This window comes from Macrobrachium nipponense, chromosome 4 (genome assembly GCF_015104395.2).
Source record: "Macrobrachium nipponense isolate FS-2020 chromosome 4, ASM1510439v2, whole genome shotgun sequence".
Taxonomy (NCBI): Eukaryota; Metazoa; Arthropoda; class Malacostraca; order Decapoda; family Palaemonidae; genus Macrobrachium; species Macrobrachium nipponense.
In genome coordinates, this window is record NC_061100.1 from 14,036,194 (window position 1) to 14,059,256 (window position 23,063).

General features: G+C 33.2%; 1 protein-coding gene across 1 annotated transcript in view; it reads left to right on the forward strand.

Annotated features, from left to right (window-relative positions):
* Positions 1-23,063, forward strand: part of LOC135210722 (mitogen-activated protein kinase kinase kinase kinase 3-like) — a 365,691-nt gene that overhangs the window by 317,975 nt on the left and 24,653 nt on the right. The window contains 5 exon segments of the mRNA XM_064243517.1: positions 686-778; positions 1,802-1,864; positions 1,867-1,927; positions 17,039-17,076; positions 18,261-18,267. Coding sequence (XP_064099587.1) covers positions 686-778; positions 1,802-1,864; positions 1,867-1,927; positions 17,039-17,076; positions 18,261-18,267 — 262 coding nt within the window.

A 23,063-nucleotide genomic window follows, 5' to 3' on the forward strand; every position in this document is an offset into this window, starting at 1 on the left:
ATGTGCATATTTATGCCTGCTTACCAGAGCCATCAGGTAACCTGCCATTAGCATTTTTAAAGTTTTTGGTTTATATTGGGAAAAACTTGAAAGATTTGTAGTTTATAAATTTTCTTGGAGGCTTCTGGTTGTAAAGAGTTCAGATTCTTGTTAGAAACAACCATTGAAAGAGACAACAAAATATTTCAATTTGCCCTTAAATCTCATTAGCACACCTTGTTTGGACCTTGACCAGGAAGTGACAAAGCATCTTTGCACTGCAATTATTAGCGTAAGACTTTACTGCAAAGCCAACTTTATTGTTTTCTCTATATTCCCAATGCATTTTAATCAGTTTATTTGTGACCTGGATAAACTTATGAAGAGTCAAAAGGAAAGGCTGAGATTTACTGGACCATTGTCAGTGCGCTATTCACTACAGTACTACTTTGATACAACCTAGTAGCTATACAGCAGCAAGGGTAAAGACCTCAGGAGACTTCATACTTACAGAGTTCACTCTTCATTTTTAAGATAATTTTTCTTTTGGGAAATTGTCTTTTTATATTGTGCTACTATGTTTTGATGATTTGTAGACTGTGGTTTAATTTCTTTGTTGTGGAAAATCATCAGGGAAAGTGCTTAATTTAGCTGAAACAAACTTCATGGGAATATTTCTATGTACTAAGTAGGTATTCTTTTTCAGATCTTGTAAGAGTAGTCAATTTACAAGGGAGAATAAAGGAAAGGAAAAAACAAACATCTGAACTCAAATTTGACTTCAATGTAGATTCTATAGGTAAGTTTTCTTTGTGTATGTCTGAAAGCAAGTAATTATATATATCTGTATTTAATATCATGAGAGCAAGGTATAACCATGTTATGAACATTACACACTAAATGGTGTTTAGGTTATAAGTCAGTTGTAACAATTTTAACTTTTAATGCACTTTTAAAAATTTGGATATTTGTTTTTTTGCTGTCCAGTTCATATGAGGCATTTTTTCTTATATTATCATTAAAAAGTGGTTCTGTAGCCATTAAGATATCAAGTCTGAATTTATCAGGTTAAGCATGAAGTTTTAGGAAGTTTTGTATAAAAAGTTCTGTTAAAAAGCACCATTTTTGCTATTCGTTATATTTTGGGTAGCTTAGCAACCTTAATTGGACCCTTCAGTAATCTTTTTCAAAAGTCAAGAACAATGGTCAGGATAACTTGTTCAATATGCATGGTTAGTATTATAAAAAGACCGACCTCATATTCTTTCAAAAAGTATATGATCCAGTGGATTCAGTGTATATCTAAAACAGCATACACTATGAAGAATTTCATCTTCTGTGCTCGACAAATGTGGTCACTGGAATATGCTTGCAGATTGCAAGATTGCTTTCGACTACCATCAGTGACCTTGTTACATATTTAGTAATGTTAATGAAGCTTAATAATAATTTATTATATTTAGAATATCTGAGAAGTATAACGTACAGCAATATTTATTATCTTCTAGATAATTTGATACTGTTTGTTGAGGCATTTTGCCCCAGATACCTGAAGCTTGTAATTTGATTTAGTAACTGATTTTCCAATGCTAAACAAGTTATACTTAAATATTATCTCTACACTGACAAGAAGGTTGCTTGTAAAACCTAAGATTATTTGAATATGTAAAAATTATAGAATTTTTTGGCCTTTTGTATTCTTTAATATTATGGTTTTAACTATAAGTTTTATTGAAAGATATTGCTGCATCAGCTGCATTCAACTTGTAAATAGTCTTCTCTATTTTTCTAACTATAGTTATTTTTTTTTGTTTTTTTTCAGTATGTTTAACTGATAGTGTATTAGCATTTCATGAACATGGAATGCAGGGACGAAGTTTCAAGAATGTGAAATAACACAAGAGATTATCGACAATTCAAGAATATTCAGATTACTAGGTTCTGACAGGTAAGTGGATTATTATAACAGGTATATAAGCAGATATATCATTAATTTTAAATTATTTACTTTTAATATATATTATATGGCTAAATATTCTGTGATATTTCTGACAGTTGTTTTACAGATTTTGTCATCTTTTCAAGACTATTATGAACCTATTATCTAATATTTGTAGTTCAGAAACAATATTGAATGTAATTTAACACTTGATTTGATTTTTTTATCTACATATTTAAAAATTCATATACAAATTCTACATAACTTCATATTCTACAGTACAGTATTAGTATTACATGGTTAAGAATTACCTGATAGACACAGTGATCCATCAAAGTTTACTTATGTAAAAAATTAATAATGAAAATCAATTAAACATATTTGTGTTGACTATTGTATCTATGTAATCTGTTCTTTAACTGGCCAATGGTGGTAATATTCACAACCTTTCTTGTATTATATTGTAAAGTTAGGCTATCTTGCACATGAAGAAATTCCCACAGTGTTTGGTGTCAAAACTTTATTGTTCTATTTTCCTTGTGATAGACACAACTTGGTTAATGTTTAAGGAAAGTAGATACATGTATGGATGTTCCTATGGGGATACAAACCAATGCCTTTCACATAGGACTATCTAAAGTGCTTTTATGGAGTGCTGTTGTTGAGACCTGGAAGCAAGGGTAGCTACATGGTGGAAGAGGAGGGTTGTGGGGGGGGGGGGGGGGGGGGGGAATGCACTCACTCAGCCCATGCCACTGTTTTACTTCAGCCGCCTTCTTGCTCTTAAGTGTGTGTTGAATTTAGATAAGTAGCCTGCTACTTTTTTGTTACTTCATGCATTTTATGTTTTTTGTATTTTTTACCTTTTTGTTTCTGTTGTGTTTTCCCAAAATGGAGAAGAACCATGAGCAATGCCATTTGTAGGGATTCTATGTTTTGTATACCTTTATGTATTTTAGTGCTGACCTCATTATCAGTGCATTTTTAAAAGCTTACAGATTGTGGCAATCTAGCCACCTTAGATATCCAAGGTGTCTAGTTGATGGTATTATAGTTTGGTGGTTCTTACCTTTACTTCTTTTAATCTTTCTTTGTTCTTCCTCTTGGATGGGACTCAGAATTCACAATGTACTGCATTTGTAATTGGGGACTAACTAGTGCATTACATTTAAGGGGCCAGCCGGAACCTCTATATATGGAGGTATAGGGCGAAAAATGCAAAGTCATAAAAAATTCATGGAGCTTCATATGGCAATTGAGAATATGTATACGAAATATTTAGTCAAAGTTCCTCTTACTTTCGTAGTTACAGGGTAATTAGTTAACGTAACTCAATAAGCCTAAAACATTAATCCGTACAAGAAAATGCAATATTTCTTCTATTATCGTAAATTTTGATAATTATTGTCAAAGAAATTGGAGAAAATGGCATCTGTAGACATTCCCCGAGTCGAGAAGGAGGACTTCGCAGGCTCAAGCTACAAGTCCTGATTTAGTGCGATCGCAGACGTCAAGTAGTCTATACGTTCCATTTCACGTCTGACATTCGCCTGCTTTCAAGTATGTTTATGTATGTTTCGGCAAGAATTTCATCATGCCAATGAGGAAAAGACAAGGTTGGGAAACATCTCGCTAACATACAGACGAAGAAAAATCGCTCTAAGTATTATTACAGAATATCATAATATATGCGTAGTTAGTGAAGAGAGAGGGGAGGGTTGCCTAGTAACGCCCCCGTCTTGCTTGACAGCACACGTCACACTGTGCCTAAGGCTACGATCTTTGAGCAAAGAGATCTTCATTTATGATAAATAACAAAGTTTTGGTTTTTTGGTTTTTTAATACCCAAAATGGAATATGAAATTCATAATAATCATGATTTATTAAATGTCTTTGTAAAATAAAAAAGTGTACGCCTTCGAGGTTTCACCTCTTGACATTCTCTTGCAATTATGTTTGTTTATCTTTGTTTCGGGCAAGAATTTCATCATGCCAAAGAGGAAAATACAAGGAAAACATCTCGCTAACACACAGAAGAAGAAAATTCGCTGTAATAAGCAGAGTTAGTAGAGGGGGAGAGAGATTGCGTAGGAAGGAGTGCCCATCTTGCCTCAAGCAGTGCCCCAGGCTGCGATATATGAGCAAAGGGATCATCATTTATGATTAAATTATGATAAATAAAATAGTTTTGGTTTATTAATACACAAAAAACAAATATACATTCATAATAATCATTATTTATTAATATTGTCTTTATAGAAATACGAAGGAAAACTTTGAGCGCCCGTATCTCAAAAACTATACTTATTGACCTTCAAAATCTATCTTCTCACTTAGTTTTAAAGCTATAACATTGGAATTTGGTATATAACTCAGAAAGACATTACAGAACAATCAAATAGAGCCCTTTTTTCCAATTTTTGTTTCGTATTTTTTTTTATAAATTTTTTTCTCCTGATTTATAGGGTTTATTTTTTGACCATATTGAAAAATTCATATCTAGCAAAAAAATGACTTTTAGAAAAAAAAAACTCCATTCGATTGGAGGTCTACATCAGGTCTATATATGGTAGTAATCCCAGGTCTTAATATTAAATATCAAGGGAGGAGATAGAATTTGAAAAATGGTAATTTTTAGGATAAATCGCCCTGGCGTCACAAAACCGAAGGTCAGAGGCGAAAATCATATGCGGTTTGGAGATGTCCCAAGTCACCTTATTAAGTGGTATGAATATCAAAGTCCTGTCCTTAAAAAAGGGCATTAGCCGGCCGGCCCACTTAACCTACTATGGTCTCCTTTTTCTTAACCCTCTTACGCCGAAGCCCTAAAAATCAAAACCTCTCCTGTATGCCGGCGCCCTTTTGGAGTGAGCGCGGGAAAGCGGAAAAAAATAATATTTTCAAAAAATCACAGCGCGCTTAGTTTTGAAGATTAAGAGTTCATTTTTGGCTCATTTTTTTTTCATTGCCTGAAGTTTAGTATGCAACCATCAGAAATGAAAAATAATATCATTATCATATGTAAACAATGTGATATATGGTAGCAAAAAAAAAAAAATCATAGATAATTTGTATTCAAATCACGCTGTGCAAAAAACGGTCAAAGCTAACGAGTTAATTTTTTTTCGTTGTATTGTACACTAAATTTCAATCCTTTTGATATATAATACATAGTAAAACAATAAAAGCAACACCGGAAAAATATTATCACAAAATGATGTACGAATTCGTAACACGCGGACGTAAAAAAATGTTATTTTCAAAAATTCACCGTAATTCTAATATTGTTCTAGAGACTTCCAATTTGTTTCAAAATTAAGGCAAATGATTGAATATTACGATACTGTAAGCGTTTTAGATTAGAATTGCAGATTTCGACCATTTCGGACGAGTTAAATTTGACCGAATGTCGAAATTTTTATATATATATTTTTTTATATGCACATATTTCGGAGATGGAAAAGCTACAACCTTCAATTATTTTCTATTGTATTCTTCATGAATTTGCGCACATTTTGATATATGAAACTTCTATAAAAAGGCTAATATGAAAAGGAGCAAATATTAGGATAATGCGATGTACGTATTTCGGAGACTTGCCGCCGCGAATCGGCGCGCGGAGTGAAGGTAGATATATTTTTCAAAAATTCACCATAAAATCACAATATTGTTTTAGAGACTTTAAATTTGTTTCAAAATGAAGAAAAATGACGGAATATTACTAGGCCGTAAGAGTTTTAGCTTACAATTGCGTTTTTCAACTATTTCGGTAGAGTCAAATTTGACCGAACGTGGTTTTTTTTCTATTTATCGTGATTTATATGCATAATATTTAAAAAGAAAAAGAGAAAAGCTACAACCTTCAATCATTTTTAGTTGTATTTTACATGAAATTGCGCACATTTTCATATATAAAACTTTATGTAACAGCTAATTTTAAATGGTGCAAACATTTCGACAATCGCACAAAAAATTTCAGATTTTTTCGGAAGAGTTAATTACTGCGTGAACGTAAGGAAAAATGTTTTTTTTTTTTTTTCATAAATTCACCATAAAATCGAAATATTGTGCTAGAGACTTCCAAGTCATTGCAAAATGAAGGTAAATGATTGAATATTACTAGAATATAAGAGTTTTAGCTTACAATTGCGTTTTTTCGACCATTTCGGTAGAGTCAAAGTTGACCGAAAGTAGAAATTTTTGCACTTAACGTTATTTATATGAAAATATTTCGAAACTGATAAAAGCTACAACCATGGGTTTGTTTTATGTTGTATTGTGCATGAAATTGCGCACATTTCCATATATAAAACTTGTTATGTAACGGCAAATTTAAAAGGGTGCAAACATTAGGACAATCGCACGAAAAAATTTATCGGAAAAGAGTTATCGCACGAACGTGAGGAAAAAGTTTTTTCATAAATTCACCATAAATCGAAATATTGTGCTAGAGACGTCCAATTTGTTGCAAAATGAAGGCAAATGATTGAGTATTACTATAATATAAGAAGTTTAGCTTACAATTGCGTTTCTCGACCATTTCTGTAGAGTCAAAGTTGACCGAAGGTTGAAATTTTTGCACTTATCGTTATTTATATGAAAAATATTTCAAAACTGATAAAAGCTACAAATCATGAGTATTTTTTTGTTGCTATTTTACATGAAATTGCGCACATTTTCATATATAATACTTCATGTAAAGGATAATTTAAAATGGTGCAAAAATTATGTCAAAGTGACGAAATAATTTCCGAGATGTGTCACTGATACTTTTTAGTGCAACAAGAAAGAAAATCGCGCTTGCACGCCTGCGTAGCGATTGTAAACAAAACAACGCTTTGATCCGTGAACTCCCAGCATCCCCCAAGGCGCGTGATACAAAAGTTTTCGGCTGGTAGGCCTATAAGTATTTTTTTTTCGCGAATTTTTAAAAAAACTTTTTTGAGCCGACGTATGATACGTCCAATCGCATACAGGATACATTTTGACTCGACGTTTAATACGTCCAATCGGCGTAAGAGGGTTACAATAGTAATTTATGTTATATGTTCATATTTTTAGCCCTCTTTTCTGCTTCTGTACATTAACTTGAAGGGTTTGAGTCACTAGTTGTAATGACTCCAGAACTTTCTTTTTCATGACAACTCTGTCTCCTTATCAAGTTGACATTCTTATTTTCATTACCTATATGCATGAATTTATATTTTATCTTGAGCTGAATGGCAAATGCCCTCCTTTTAATGACCATTCAACAATGTTCTTGGAATTAGTTGATTGCTTTATCATTAACAGCACCAGTATCTATTTTTTGAAGTCATCAAATTAGCTTATTTTGCTATTCGCCATAAATGTGGGTCAATCATGCAGATATAGCAGACACAAAACCAATCCTTGAGGAACACAACTTTGACTTTTTACCAGTAAGAAGATGGCTCATTGATATGAACTTTTTATATTCAGTTCCTTTGCCAGTCTTACTGTCTAGTCTCCTATTTGATCTGTAATACCATAGTACTTTTACTTGATTCATGTTAACTGCCTAGGAATTAGAGTGTCTGATTCTGTATGTCTCATGTTTTGGCTGTGATATAAATATATTCAGTAAATATAAGTCAGGTGGATAAGCCTGTAGTTGCATGGCCCGGTTCCTAGGAACCCTTCTTGAAAATTTTTTGAATTTTTCTATTTTAAAAATCTTCATTACAGTTCTTTGCTTCAAGAATGCTTTGTTAATATCAGAATTGAGGATGATTTTTTTTTCGCTTTTTCTGATAGGTGTCTGGTGGGAATCATCTAGACCTGAGTATTATTTATTTGATTCAGCTGTGTACTTTAACATTTCATTTTGTAGGTACAGGCGCTCTCCTGGTTACAATGGTTCATTCACAGTTACTTCTAATTTTATGATGAAAGTGAAAGTACACTTCAGCAGAAAGTGTATTTTGAATATTGAATTTTTAATTTTCCAATCATCACGTGATTGCTAGCGTATACAATGATACTCTATAGTGCTCTTTATTGCTCAAATTTATTTTTGGATGTCCTCATGCATCTGTGTTTTCATGTCTGGATATACCATCTGTCTCCTGTTACTGGAAGATCAATTAAGAAGGCAGTTACTCTTGGTAACTTTGGATAATCACCAACTGTGAGGACAACATGCTTAAAATGATCATGGCACAGGAACTTAGGTCTTCGCAGTTTACAACTTTGGCCATCATAAAAAGATCAGAAGTGATTAAGTGATGCTGTGAAGTTTTTGATGTTAGTATATCTACTGTCATCACAAAGAAAAAGAGCTGGGCTGATGATGAGGTGGAAAAATTACTTTTCACAAGGATTTAAGGACCGTTATAGACAGAAGAGTGCGCTGCTTAGTCAACTGATATCCAGGCTAAGGCAGTAAGTCTTTCTGAAACCCGTTAAAAGCATGCGATGATCCTACAGATACACAGTAATTTACAGCAAGTCATGGGAAGTTTCAGTGCTTCAGAAGGCACTATTATTTTTACCATCTAATCTTCAAAACATTCTTCAGTGCCAGTTGCTTTCATTTGTTAATGTTAATGGTGGTTACCCATATAACCTTTCGGTTTTCACTTTCAATACATGACACGGTTAATTCAATGTGATTTTAATATTGTCCAACTGGACAAATACAAGTGTTGTAAGTATGTTAAAGGTAGGCTAGGCTAGTTTTGTTTGTTTGGATAGGTGTGCTTGAATGCATTGTTTTTCGACTAATTATTTTAATCATAATTATTCAGAAGATGAACCCTATACATATGGAACGAGCCTACAGCGGGGCCATTGACGTGAAAATCAAGCTTCCAATGATTATGGTGCTCATTACAAAGTAATTGAAGGTAAAAGGAAAATATAGAGAGAAGAGATCTCTCGTATTTCTCTCCTATTAAAAAGAAAAAATAAATTAATAAATAGATGAAAATGTATTTAAATCCAAGGGAAATAAACATAAGGGTAGTATTGCATTGCTCTTCACTTGAAGGTTTGAAGTTCCAGTTGCATGGCATCTACAGGGAGACTGTTCCACAATCTAACAGTATGAACTTTTGAAGTTCCAATTGCATGGCATCCTCAGGGAGACTGTACCACAGTCCTGCAGTGTGAGGAACAAAGGACCTCTGGAACTGATAAGTTTGACAGCAAGGCATATTTACTGCATATTGGTGCTGTTTAACTGTGAATCTGGTTGCTTTTGGCAGGAAAAGGGGATCATGGATCAATTATGAATGAGAGATCTCTGTATTAAAATACAAATGATGAAAAAATGACAAGAGACCATCCGTTGATAGTCCAAGTCATAACTGCTAACATTTAAAAATAGGCAACTACCGCCATGAACAACTCTATCTGAAAGAGATAAATCTCTGGCAGAAGGGACATCCTTAGTGGAGAACACTATTCTAGTAAAGGAAGCACAAATGACCTTTTGAACAATACCCAACTTTCGTCCAGCATTCGCTGAAGCTTTCATTAGATGTTTCTCAAAAGTAATATGTTAATCAAAAGTTACTCCTAGAATGGTTATTAAAGCTTCAGACTCTTTCAGCAAAGTCCCATCCACCTGAAGGGGAGGATGGAATGGAAAATCTGTACAAGATCTGTTAATCAATAGTGTTTTTGTTTTACTGGAGTTCAGCCTCATACCCCACCAACTATGCTAGTCAGTGATCCAGTCCATGTCCCAATTGAGGGTGAGGACAGCTTCATTTCTCAAAAGTGGAGACTTTACTACACCCACAAGTGTTGCATCATTGGCATGAAAATAATAGTGGACGAAGAACACTACCCTGCGGAACTCTGGACACATTAGATCCTGGAATATTTACACCTTATGATAGTTTTACAATCGGAATATAGTCCCATTGTAATTCAGGAAGTCTAAATTATTCATGTTCTGCATTAATAAGTCATGGACATCATTCAGTACAATAATTTTTGATCAAATAGATAGTTATATTTCTTGAGATTTGAATGTGATGGCCTGGTGCATAATTGATTAGTGATTCAAATCTCAAATGCCTATTTAACATTTCCGTATCTTATTCAATAGTTGATTTGATGAGGAGGCATTCACATTATTACATATTTCCAATTTGTTCACTTGTAGATATGATTCCCAAGTGGTGCTGTATACTCTCATGGTCTTGCAGGTAATGCAGATGGATACTCTTTGGTAAACTTTTTGCGTGAGCAACTCTTAGGATGCTAAGGAAAATGGGAATAATTTCATGATCTTTGATGAAATTGTTGGTCCTTAGTATAGCTTCAAGATCAGTTTTCTATAAGTCAGTCACAAATTTTTATATTGATTAACAGAAAAATTTAAATGTTTATCTTCCATAAATACCAACCACTCTATTTCACAGTTCATTTAAATGGTTTTATCCTTTCAGACATTTCACCTTGTTTAAGCAGCCTTTGTATTGTTGTGTATTGAGTAAGGAGCTCCCTCTAGTGATAGGACTCACCAGAGTACAAGAATAAATTTTCTAGTATGTTGACTATTTTCATTCATTACTGCACCATCAATGGGCAGTATAACATGAGTTAAAATAATGGATTTTAGAGGTATGATGAAAGGTAAAACTTCAGCAGGGAACAAATATTATCAGGTCAATTAGCATACCTGTAGGATTTGATACAGTATGGTGAATTTACTGGTACTTAAGATATGGATGTAATACACTCATGCCCCAAACTTATGTGAGGTTAGGTTCCAGAACCCCTTGCACACATTGAATTTTCTTGTAAGTTTGGCACTGTCTCTAAAAATGTTAATGAATGTTTATTTCTAGAGTTTAAACATTCAATATTACCCTAATCATGCTCCCAAAGTATTAAGCTAACTTTTAAATGAAAGTTCAAAGTTATTGTTAAAAAGGTTAAGTATAAATCTTACTTTAAAACCAGACACTGCAAGCTGATTAAACAGCTTCTTCTAAGGCTGGGCCCATAGGATTAAATGGTTTTTATTGTGGTCTAGGAAAACCAATTGGTTAACCTAGCAACAGGACCTACAGCTTATTGTGGGATCCGAACCACATTATATCGAGAAATTAATTTCTAATCACCAGAAATAAATTCCTGATTCCACGTTGGCAAAGCGGAAAATCGAACTCACCCGCTACCGAATCGGTAGGCGAGCACGTAAAACCACTCGTCCATTTCATTAAAAGCTGATACATAATCCTTAAAAAAAGAAATTAATGGTTGTAAAGAAATTGTAAGTACAGGCAGCTCTTGGTTAGTGTTGTTATCAGTTAGCGGCATTTTACTTTTACGGCGCTTGTTCAACATATTCATAACTGGGTTTTACCCTCCATAGGGTCGTAGGGTTTATAGCACCATTGTCTGGTTGTTGGTGGCCTAGGCAAAGTGCCGAGACCACCTCATAAAATACAAACAATGAATATGCATCTTTTCCTTGGCTCTTTTAAAAAGTTATCCTTTACTTCACTGTATCCAGTAATATTGTATGTAGCCTGATGATACTATTGTATCATAAAATATGCAAGCAAAACGATCATGTTTTGGTCTGGAAAAATTAGCTGAGGGCAAAGGTAAGATTATTTCGCCCTATTTAACTCAATTGAAACTAGTACAAGTTACGAAATTTTAGCACTCATAATTAATGGGTCTTTTAGTAGCAGTTAGGCAGATGGTCCCTGTTTCAGGAGTGGCTCTTTCTTTGCTGTAAGTTTATCAACTTAACTGTGTTTTCTAACTAAACCATGTTTTCTAACCAATCATGACATTCTCAACAACATAGATCTCTGTTACATTAAGATACTCTGTTACATTAGCTAATCACATGAGTACCTCATGGCAGTTTGGTTCTCCAAATCTGCAGCCTTCCCCCTGACCATTCTCAAGTGTAAGTGGACATATAAATAACGACCACACAATTTCATACACACCTCTAGAGTTACTTTTTCATAGTACTCCCCATCTTTTTCATGGGGATAGGTTCCAGAACCTACCACAGAAATGCAAAAAATCCCTCCTAAAAAATGCTTATAACTGGCTTATAACTGCCAAATACCCTGTGCCCCATAAACTTATAATGTTTTATAACTGCCTATTTTAAAACATTTCACTGATTAAATGATAGTTCAAACAAAAATATACCTTAAATTACATACTAAAACAATTTAATGTCATTCCAACAAAAGTAAATTTTCAAATTAATACACTCCATAAAGAAAAATAACCTTGTCACATATGAAGAGTTTCTTGAGATTAATTTATGCTTCTATTTAGTGTTAAATAAATCTCTAAGAAAAAAAAAAAACTTTATTCATATGTGACAAAGTTATTTTTCTTTATGAAGTGTATTAATTTGAAAATTTACTTTTCTTTGGAATGATATTAAATTGTTTTAGTATGGTAATTTAAGGTATATTTTTGTTTGAACTATCAAATTAATCAGTGAAATGTTAAAATAGGCAGTTTATAAACATTATAAGTTTATGGGGCACAGGGTATTTGGCAGTTATAAGCCAGTTACAAGCATTTTTGTTTAAAAGGGATTTTTTGCATTTCTGTGGTAGGTTCTGGAACCTATCCCGATGAAAAAGTTGGGGAGCACTGTATGAAAAAGTAACTGTAGAGGTGTGTAATTGTGTGCATGTTATTTATATGTCCACTTACACTTGAGAATGGTCAGGGGAAGGCTATAGATTTGGAGAAATAAACTGCCATGAGGTACTCATGTTTGATTAGCTAATGTAACAGAGAATCTGTTGTTGAGAATGTCATGATTGGATAGAAAAACATGGTTAAGATGATAAACTTACAGAAAAGAAAGAACCACTCCTAAAACAGGGACCATCTGCCTAACTGCTACTAAAAAGACTCGCTGAAACCCTGTAGTTCTTCAAAGATAAGGAGAATTGCGCTGAGAGGCAAAGGAATAAGTATTCTGTATATACTACTGGCAGGATATGAGAGTACAGAAAGGCTAAGAACACAGAACCTTGGTCTCCGTAAGGACACATATTGATTTCCAGTCTTTGATATGTGTCATGTAATTAAAAAATGCAGTTTATGGGCTTATCTGAAAGTTACAGAGTTTTTATAGTATTGATAGGCTGAGAACTACTATGCCAAACTGCAGAATGACCTCTACTTTGGTACAGATGAAGGCTGATGTCCTCTGCCAAAGAGCCTTTGCCTCCTGGGTTCTCCTGAAAATTGACCTAAAATGTCTGTTTTTGCAGAAACAAAGAAAGTTCAATTGATGTAGGAATATCCTTTACATGGGGAACCTTATGATAAGATATAGTTTAAGTATTAGATAGTTTACACAAACTCCTTTTTTTAGAGACTTGATAACTGACAGATCCTAGGGAACCAAGATTGACTGTTACTGTTCTAACCTTCTGTGTACTGGGAAGGCAGAAACTTCCAGGTCATCCCAGGCTGTATTATTACATCACATTTGATTCCAGGTTACAGGATCTGAAAGAGTAGAACTTAGGCATATTTGTGATTAAGGCTGACCATGAATAAATTCACTCAGAGAATGCCCTTACTTTTTAGTAAAGGGCCATTCTTAGTGAAAACTTTATTTTTTCTAGCTGGGTGTGTTTGCAAACCATACATTTCTTCCTGGCATGAACCTTGAGACAATTTCTACCTTGGTGATTTCTGGTTAGGTGAAAGTTGAGTTATGCTCTAATTTGTAGAAACTCCTGAATCAGGGACAAAGCATCTGGATCTAGGGTTCTGTCAGACAAACGAGCAGCTAGTGTGTACGTATCATACAAAATTGTTAGTGTTGCTTGCTAAAACTTTAACTGCCAGCTGACCTAGGAAGTACCTATTCTTGGCTTCTTCTTCCTCTTTTATTTTAGTGTGCTGACAGACCACAATCACTGCCTACAATCTTGACAGGGAGTTTCAATAAGAGATATTTAATCTTGACAGGGGTTTGCAAGAGAGATTTTCAGACTTCAGTGCTGAGTTTCTGAAATGGGCTGTCACCATTGTGGCCTTGGTAACTCCCAGCCAGGTAGAGGCTCAGACACCCTTCTTCAGTTTTGTGCTTCCTTAACAGTGACATTGCCAGTAATATTAGTCTTACCTGTAAGATATGCAATCAACTGGCAGCAACTATTGATTCGTATCATTATCTGCAAGAAGCATTTGATAGTAATGAACTCCAACAGTCAGAATTTTTGTACAGAAGTCATAAAGACTGAAAATTTTCTAGGTTTAGTTTATTCTCTTTTGAAGGATGAAATAACAAGAATGTATGTAGTCCTCTGCTGAATCAAGTTAAGTTAAATATATCTTAGTTTAACCAGACCACTAAGCTAATTAACAGCTCAGCATGGTACCTACAGCTTATTGTGGGATCTGAACCACATATATCGATAAATAAATTTCTAAGCACCAGAAATAAATTCCTCTTGATTCCATGCTGGCAAAGCAAGCCGCGAACTCGAGCTACCAACCTCTGCTGAATAAGACTGAGGCTTGACCAAAGAAGAAACAATGTCCATAGCATAGGAGAGGTGGAACATACATCCTCCGCCTATGTGAACTCTCGAGAGGGACTGAGTTTCCAGCCGTGTGACTAGCTTAATCAACAGCCAATTAGGATTATCATAAGGGACTGGCCTAGACATCAGATGTGTGGTTGATGTGAATCTACTATAGTAATAAGTCACAAAGAAAACTACCAAAACAAGTACAGTTATGTAGCAAACTACAGTACGTACTTACTGTCACAAAGAAGCGCTGTGTCATACCTTGGCGATTCTAGTGTTATATCGGAAAAATATACCCATCTCTGCAACAGAAAATCAAAGTAAATACACAGTTATGTAGAAAATTAATGGGAGGTGAAATTATAAAGTTAAATACAAAAAGAAGTGCAGACTTGGAGACCATAATGAATATGGCATCAGCCACACTGACAACGAAATGGTTACCCACAGGAGGTCCTGGGGTCTTACCAACGAGCTGCTGTTTTCTATCAACAATTTTAAGAGGGACTGAAGTGTCTGGGATGATTTCATATATACACAAATGGCTTAATTATAACTAAAGAATTTTGTTGCGGAGTGACTTGCTTATTACAATGAACAATAAATTTTTTTTATTTAAATTAAAAAAAGCAAAGTTAACAGACACCTACTCCTTTCTTGAGTTTACATATGACTATACCAATTTTAAAGCTTTTTTGGGCCAACCCTATAGCAGTTAAGTATAATAAAACAGGTCTCATTAAAGTACCTAATAGTATAATAATAATAATAATAATAATAATAATAATTAATAATAATTATATAATAATAATAATTAATAATAATAATAATAATAATAATAATAATAATAATATAATAATAATTAATAATTAATAATTAATAATTAATAATTAATAATAATAATAATAATAATAATAATAATAATAATAATAATAATAATAATAATAGTGAATTTGCACTGAGACTTTAATTTCCACAAAATAGTGGTTGATATAACAATTGTGACACTTCGGCCACTCCATATAAAACACTTGTAACTTGAATCTTACTATTTTTCTATTCTTACTTATCCAATTTTTTTAACAGTTGCAGTAATATTCCATAAGCATTTTGTAGCCTGTCTTTTTTTTTTTTTTTTTTTTTTTTTTTTTTTTTTTTTTTTTGTTTTTTTTTTTTTTTTTTTTTTTTTTATAAAATACCTTCTCCTTTCTTTTTACATATCTGAATGGGTTGAATTTTGGCAATTTTGTAAACTGATGGAAATCTGAAAATGTAAAACATTTTGTTAACTGATGACAGTTTTTTTTCATTTTTTGGAAATTCCAAACAAGTTCCTTGCAGTGTTCTATATTAATCTGATACATTTTTTTTTATTTTTTGATGTATGGAAATGAAAGGATTTCAGAATGAATTTTTTAAAGAAAAATATTAATGTTGTCCTAAATTCCTGATTTGAATGCCATGAGATACCCAATAAATGAAGATTTCCTTCAAACTGTAAGTCCCCTTCAAATTTTTCTCCACATTGAGTCTGATTTCGTAAATTTAGAGGACAAACCTTTGGTGAAGGACAAACCGTAGTAAATTTGAAAGGATTACAAGCGCTTGGTGGCGTGGTTGTTATGGTGTTTACGTCCCACCTCGGTGGTTGTGGGTTCGATTCTCGGCCATTCCATTGAGGATGAGAGATGTGTATTTCTGGTGATAGAAGTTCACTCTCGACATGGTTCGGAAGTCATGGTAAAGCCATTGGTCCCGTTGCTGAATAACCACTGATTCCATGCAATGTAAAAACACCATACAAACAAACAAAAAATATCTATTACTTTATGTTTTACTCATTATTTTTCATCAAACTAATATTTATGGTTTTTAGGATTACGTATGTAGTTCCTATATGGGATGGGATAAGCTTTTATAAGCATACAATTTACTACAGCTTTCTATATAAACTTGAACAGTAAAAAACACAACTCTTGCCCAGGCAGTCAAAGAAAAGACTGGCGTAGCGGCCGTCGTCCTTGACCAATCCTGGCCCAGAGCTACGCATGTGTTGCCAGATATCACAAGATTCCTTGCTTTCATCTGCTTTTTAACCGTATCCAGCTAGGTGCTAGAAATTATCCGATTGTTAAGACCTCAGGTTTGTAGCTATGAAAAATACAAATTGTCATAGAAAATTTGGCATTTTAATATATTTTCTTTATTTTGAGATGTTGCATGAAGTTATATCCTGAAAACTACCGTAGTTAAAAAACTTCAGATTTAAGTATATATTAACTTAATATGGCTGTAAAATTTATTTGCGATGTGTGTACTGTTTGGTCTGTCAATACGGTATATTGACTTACCAAGAAAAATGACTTTAATTGATAATTAATGGAAAGTTAACAGAAATTATTTATGGCTTTTTTGTGTACTTGCCATTTTTTTATTCTTTGAAATGTCCAGATTAAGGAAGCTTGCATATATTTACTGATGTATGAAAGTTGAGGTGGTTACAGTTCACAGTATACTTCATACTTGCAAAGATTCTTTGATTGCATATGATTTGTTTGATAGCTTCTTTATAATGTAGCCTTGGCTATTTTTAATACAGGCATATACGGGATTCATTTCAGCTGGACAATGTTCCCAGTACTTGGCATGGTGTTTTTGTTTGTCAAACCACCAATCCTTCACAGCTTTCAGTATGAATTCAGTTAATGACTTGATCATAAGAGTGGTTATTGCTTTGCGAGTTTGGTACCGTTCCCAATAGAATGCATGTTTATCCTGGAGAGACTAAAAAGGATTTTCTTAATTGTGAAATACATTAAAGGTGTCCAGAAGATATTTTGAATATAACAATTTTAGTGCTGTATTCCCTTTATTGTGGGTGTGTTGTTATGTAACCTACAGTATAAAATATTTGTACACACACACAACTGATACCAGGTGTTCATGAATGCTTTTTTTTTTTTCCCTTATATTACTGATGATAGTTTCACAGTACTATACATAATTTTCTTAGATTTTTTCATGCATAATCAACATTACAAAGCTCTTTAAGTAATGATAAGCACTCTTGTTCAAAAGATTCAGGGTAGAGAAACTCATAATACAATGTTAAAGGCATATTATTGACAGTAACAACAACCCCATAAGGTTTTTTTTTATTTGTTTCCTTCAGAGAATGCATTGAATACAGTATGTATTTTATGATTTACTGTATTTGGTAGGCAGGACTGTCTATCTCACAGCAGCATATGTTCCTTTCTTGTTTCCCAGTAAAGAATTATTTTGGGTTTTTGCCGCATTATCTAGGTATGGCAAAGAAGTGTGAAGCAAGAGTTATTTTGGATAGTCTCTTAGTTCTCAGCTACATTATGAACTTAATATAAAAAAATTCTGTGAATACATGTCCATATTTGACTTGGTCTAACATAACAAGGGTTTACTGGCAGTAACTGTGGGTTTGTAATTAATTAAAACTCTCAGCAGATCTGTCTCTTATCCTGTCAGTGTCTCCACCTGATGTAATGAAGTTTATTGGCAGTAGGTAACCAGGTAACTGTGAGTTAGAATTAATCAGAACCCTTGCAACAGTTCTGCCACTTAGCTTGTCAACTGCCTCATTGGTCAATTCCTCCTCTTTTTATTTTTTTTTTATTTTTTTTTTTACTACTACTACTTTTATTACCCATAGTTGATTTTAAATTTACAGTTCTAAAAAACTAATTTATTAAGATCCATTTGTCAAATGTATGTTTGGAATAAGCTAATGTACTATGTAGACACATTTCACTCAGGGGTAATACTATGTGGTAATTTTTATACAGGAGTTATGTTAGGCAAAGTCGGTGGTTTCTTTAGGCCTGAAGTTAACTGCATGAGTCACAAATCACACTCCATAAAAGACAGTGAAGCGACTTCTTACACAGAATAATTAATGAAATTCTTGGTGATGAATAAGTGACCATGATTTTATTGATGTTATCCATTGCATTATGAAAGCAGTGGTACTGATAATGAATCACTAACTTTGCCAGGTAACTGGCAAAGTGACAACATGGAGATTCCCTTTGCCTTCACTTGGGATCCTGGCATGAAATTTTAGAGTTCAAAATATAGACTGTATATTTTGAGGAGTTTCTTAGTGATATATTTTTTTACTTATGTGACTGAAGCTAATGGCTATGCCAAGCTGTTTTTGGGGAAAACTGAAAAACTTAGTCTCATATTTGCAAGGTTAGTTATTGTGCATATTCAGGTGAAAAAAAAAAACAGTAGTTAACCCTTAAACGACCGACTGGACGTATTTTACGTCGACATTTTTTGTCTCTCGGGTGCCGACTGGACGTATTTTACGTCGACATGCAAAAGTTTTTTAAAAAATTTGCGAAAAAAAGACTTTTAGGCCTACAGCCAAAAACTCTTGAATCACGCGCCTTGGGATGCTGGGAGTTCACGGATCAAGGGTTTGTTGTTTTGTTTACAATCGTTACGCAGGCGCGCAAGCGTGAATTTCTTTCTTGCCGCACTAAAAAGTATCTGTGACACATCTCGGAAATTATTTTGTCACTTTGACATAATTTTTGTACCATTTTAAATTAGCCGTTACTTGGAGTATTATATATGAAAATGTGCGCATTTTTATGTAGAATACAAAAAAAAAAAAAAAAAAAAAAATACTCATGATTGCAGCTTTTATCGGTTTTGAGATATTTTCATATAAATAACGATAAGTGCCAAAATTTCAACATTCGGTCAACTTTGACTCTACCGAAATGGTCGAAAAACGCAATTGTAAGCTAAAACTCTTATATTTTAGTAATATTCAATCATTTACCTTAATTTTGCAACTAATTGGAAGCTCTAGCACAATATTTCAATTTATGGTGAATTTATGAAAAAACTTTTTCCCTACGTCCCCGCGCGGTAACTCTTCCGAAAAAAATCATACATGCGATTGTGGTAATGTTTGCACCATTTTAAATTAGCCGTTACATAAAGTTTGATATATGAAAATGTGCGCAATTTCATGCACAATACAACTAAAAATAACCCATGGTTGTAGCTTTTATCAACTTTTGAAATATTTTCATTTAAAAAATGATAAGTGACAAATTTTCAACCTTCGGTCAACTTTGACTTTACCGAAATGGTCGAAAAAACGCAATTGTAAGCTAAAACGCTTATATTCTAGTAATATCAAGCATTTACCTTCATTTTGCAACAAATTGGAAGTCTCTTAGCACAATATTTCGATTTATGGTGAATTTCTGAAAAAAATAACATTTTCTTTACGTCCGCGCGGTAACTCTTCCGAAAAAAATCATACGTGCGATTGTGGTAATGTTTGCACCATTTTAAATTAGCCTTTACATAAAGTTTTATATATAAAAAATGTGTGCAATTTCATGTAGAATACAACTAAAAAATAATTGAAGGTTGTAGCTTTTCTCATTTTGAAATATTTGCATATAAATCACGATAAATAGAAAAAAAACCATGTTCGGTCAACTTTGACTCTACCGAAATGGTCGAAAAACGCAATTGTAAACTAAAACTCTTACGGTCTAGTAATATTCAGTCATTATCTTCATCTTGAAACAAATTCGAAGTCTCTAGCACAATATTTAGATTTATGGTGAATTTAAAAAAAAAAAAAAAAACTTTCTTTCCCTTCCCTGCGCGCGGATTCTCCGCCACAAATCTCCGAAATGTGTACGTCCCATTCTCGAATATTTGTCCGTTTCTCTCCGTTTCATATTAGGCATTTCATAGTGTGTTATATATGAAAATGTGCGCAATTTCATGTAGAATAAAACGAAAAATATTTGAAGGTTGTAGCTTTTCTTATTTCCGAAATAATTGCATATAAAAAAACAAAAAAATATATATAAAAAAATTCGACATTCGGTCAACTTTAAACTCTTCAGATATGGTCGAAAACTGCATTTGTAAGCTAATACTCTTACAGTATAGTAATATTCTATCATTTGTCTTCATTTTGAAAGAAATTGGAAGTCTCTAGGACAATATTTATATTTATGGTGAATTTTTGAAAAAAAATATTTTTTTACGTACCGTGCGTTACGAATTCATGCATTATTTTGTGATAATATTTTCTCTGTGTTGCTTTTATCGTTTTACAATGTGTTTACATACCATAATGATCGCAATTTAGTGTACATTACAACGAAAAAAACAAAAAAAAAGTAACTTGTTACCTTTAACTGTTTTGTGCACAGCGAGATTTGATACAATTATATATCAACTTTCGTTTTTGCGCTATCATATATTGCATTATTATATATATGATAATGATAATTTTTTCATTTCTGATGGTTGCATACTAAACTTCAGCCAATGACAAAAAAAGGAGCCAAAAATGAACTCTTAATCTTGAAAAACAATCGCGCTGTGATTTAAAAAAAATATATTTTTTCCGCTTCCGCGCTCACTCTGAAAACACCTCCGGCACATGGGAGACATTTTTTTCCGCTTCGCGTTTAAGGGTTAAGCATAACCCACACATGCTTTGCAATATACCACTTTTGCTTCAAAGGTAGCAAAGCTAATTTATAAAAAAAAACTAGAATGAGTCAACATTGGATAGTATCAGAGAAAATTATTTATACAAGTTTATGAATAGTTTATGTGTAAATAATCAAGTACATTTCATTAAATCTAAGTAGTGGATGTTTTGTGTGAAAATTTCATACCTTAGGGCAAGACAAAAGGTTTATGGCTAGCAGTACTATCTATACTAAACTTAAACTTGAATTTTTTTTTTATTAATGCATAATTTTATTACCCTTAAACTTGCCGACTGGACGTATTTTTACGTCGACATTTTTTGTCTCTTCGGGTGCCGACTGGACGTATTTTACGTCGACATACAAAAGTTTTTTAAAAATTTGCGGAAAAATACTTTAGGCCCTACAGCCGAAAACTCTTGAATCACGCGCCTTGGGGGATGCTGGGAGTTCACGGATCAAGTGTTGTTTTGTTTACAATCGTTACGCAGGCGCCACAAGCGCGAATTTCTTTCTTGCCGCACTAAAAAGTATCTGTGACACATCTCGGAAATTATTTTGCACTTTGACATAATTTTTTTACCATTTTAAATTAGCCGTTACATGGAGTATTATATATGAAAATTTGCGCATTTTTATGTAGAATACACCAAAAAAAATACTCATGATTGTAGCTTTTATCAGTTTTGAGATATTTTCATATAAATAACGATAAGTGCCAAAATTTCAACCTTCGGTCAACTTTGACTCTACCGAAATGGTCGAAAAACGCAATTGTAAGCTAAAACTCCTATTTTTAGTAATATTCAATCATTTACCTTAATTTGCAACTAATTGGAAGTCTCTAGCACAATATTTCGATTTATGGTGAATTTATGAAAAAACTTTTTCCTTACGTCCGCACGGTAACTCTTCCGAAAAAAATCATACATGCATTGTGGTAATGTTTGCACCATTTTAAATTAGCAGTTACATAAAGTTTTATATATGAAAATGTGCGCAATTTCATGCACAATACAACTATAAACAACCCATGGTTGTAGCTTTTATCAGTTTTGAAATATTTTCATTTAAAAAATGATAAGTGACAAATTTTCAACCCTTCGGTCAACTTTGACTCTACCGAAATGGTCGAAAAACGCAATTGTAAGCTAAACGCTTATATTTGAGTATATTCAAGCATTTTGCCTTCATTTTGCAACAAATTGGAAGTCTCTAGCACAATATTTTCGATTTATGGTGAATTTATGAAAAAAATAACATTTTCTTTACGTCCGCGGAGCGTAAAAAAAAAAAAAAAACTCTTCCGAAAAATCATACGTGCGATTGTGGTAATGTTTGCACCATTTAAAAATTAGTGTTACATAAAGTTTAATATATGAAAATGTGCACAATTTCTGTATACAACAAAAAATAGTTGAAGGTTGTAGCATTTCTCATTTTGAAATATTTGCATATAAATCACGATAAATAGAAAAAAACCACGTTCGGTCAAATTTGACTCTACCGATGGTCGAAAAACGCAATTGTAAGATAAAACTCTTACAGTCTAGTAATATTTCAGTCATTTATCTTCATGTGAAACATTTGAAGTCTCTAGCACAATATTTAGATTTATGGTGAATTAAAAAAAAAAAAAAAAAACTTCCTCCTCCGCGCGCGGATTCTCCGCCACAAATCTCCGAAATGCGTAAGTCCCATTCTCGGAATATTTGCTCCATTTCATATTAGGCATTTCATAGAGTTTTACATATGAAAATATGCGCAATTTCATGTAGAATAAAACGAAAAATATTTAAAAGTTGTAGCTCTTCTTATTTCCGAATAATTGCATATAAAAAAACAATATATAAAAAAAATTCGACATTCGGTCAACTTTAACTCTTCAGATATGGTCAAAAACTGCTTTTGTAAGCTAATATTCTTACAGTATAGTAATATTCAATTCATTTGTCTTCATTTTGAAAGAAATTGGAAGTCTCTAGGACAATAAGTAGATTTATGGTGAATTTTGAAAAAAATATTTGTTTACGTACCGAGCGTTACGAATTCATGCATTATTTGTGATAATATTTTCTTTTTCTGTGTGCTTTTATTGTT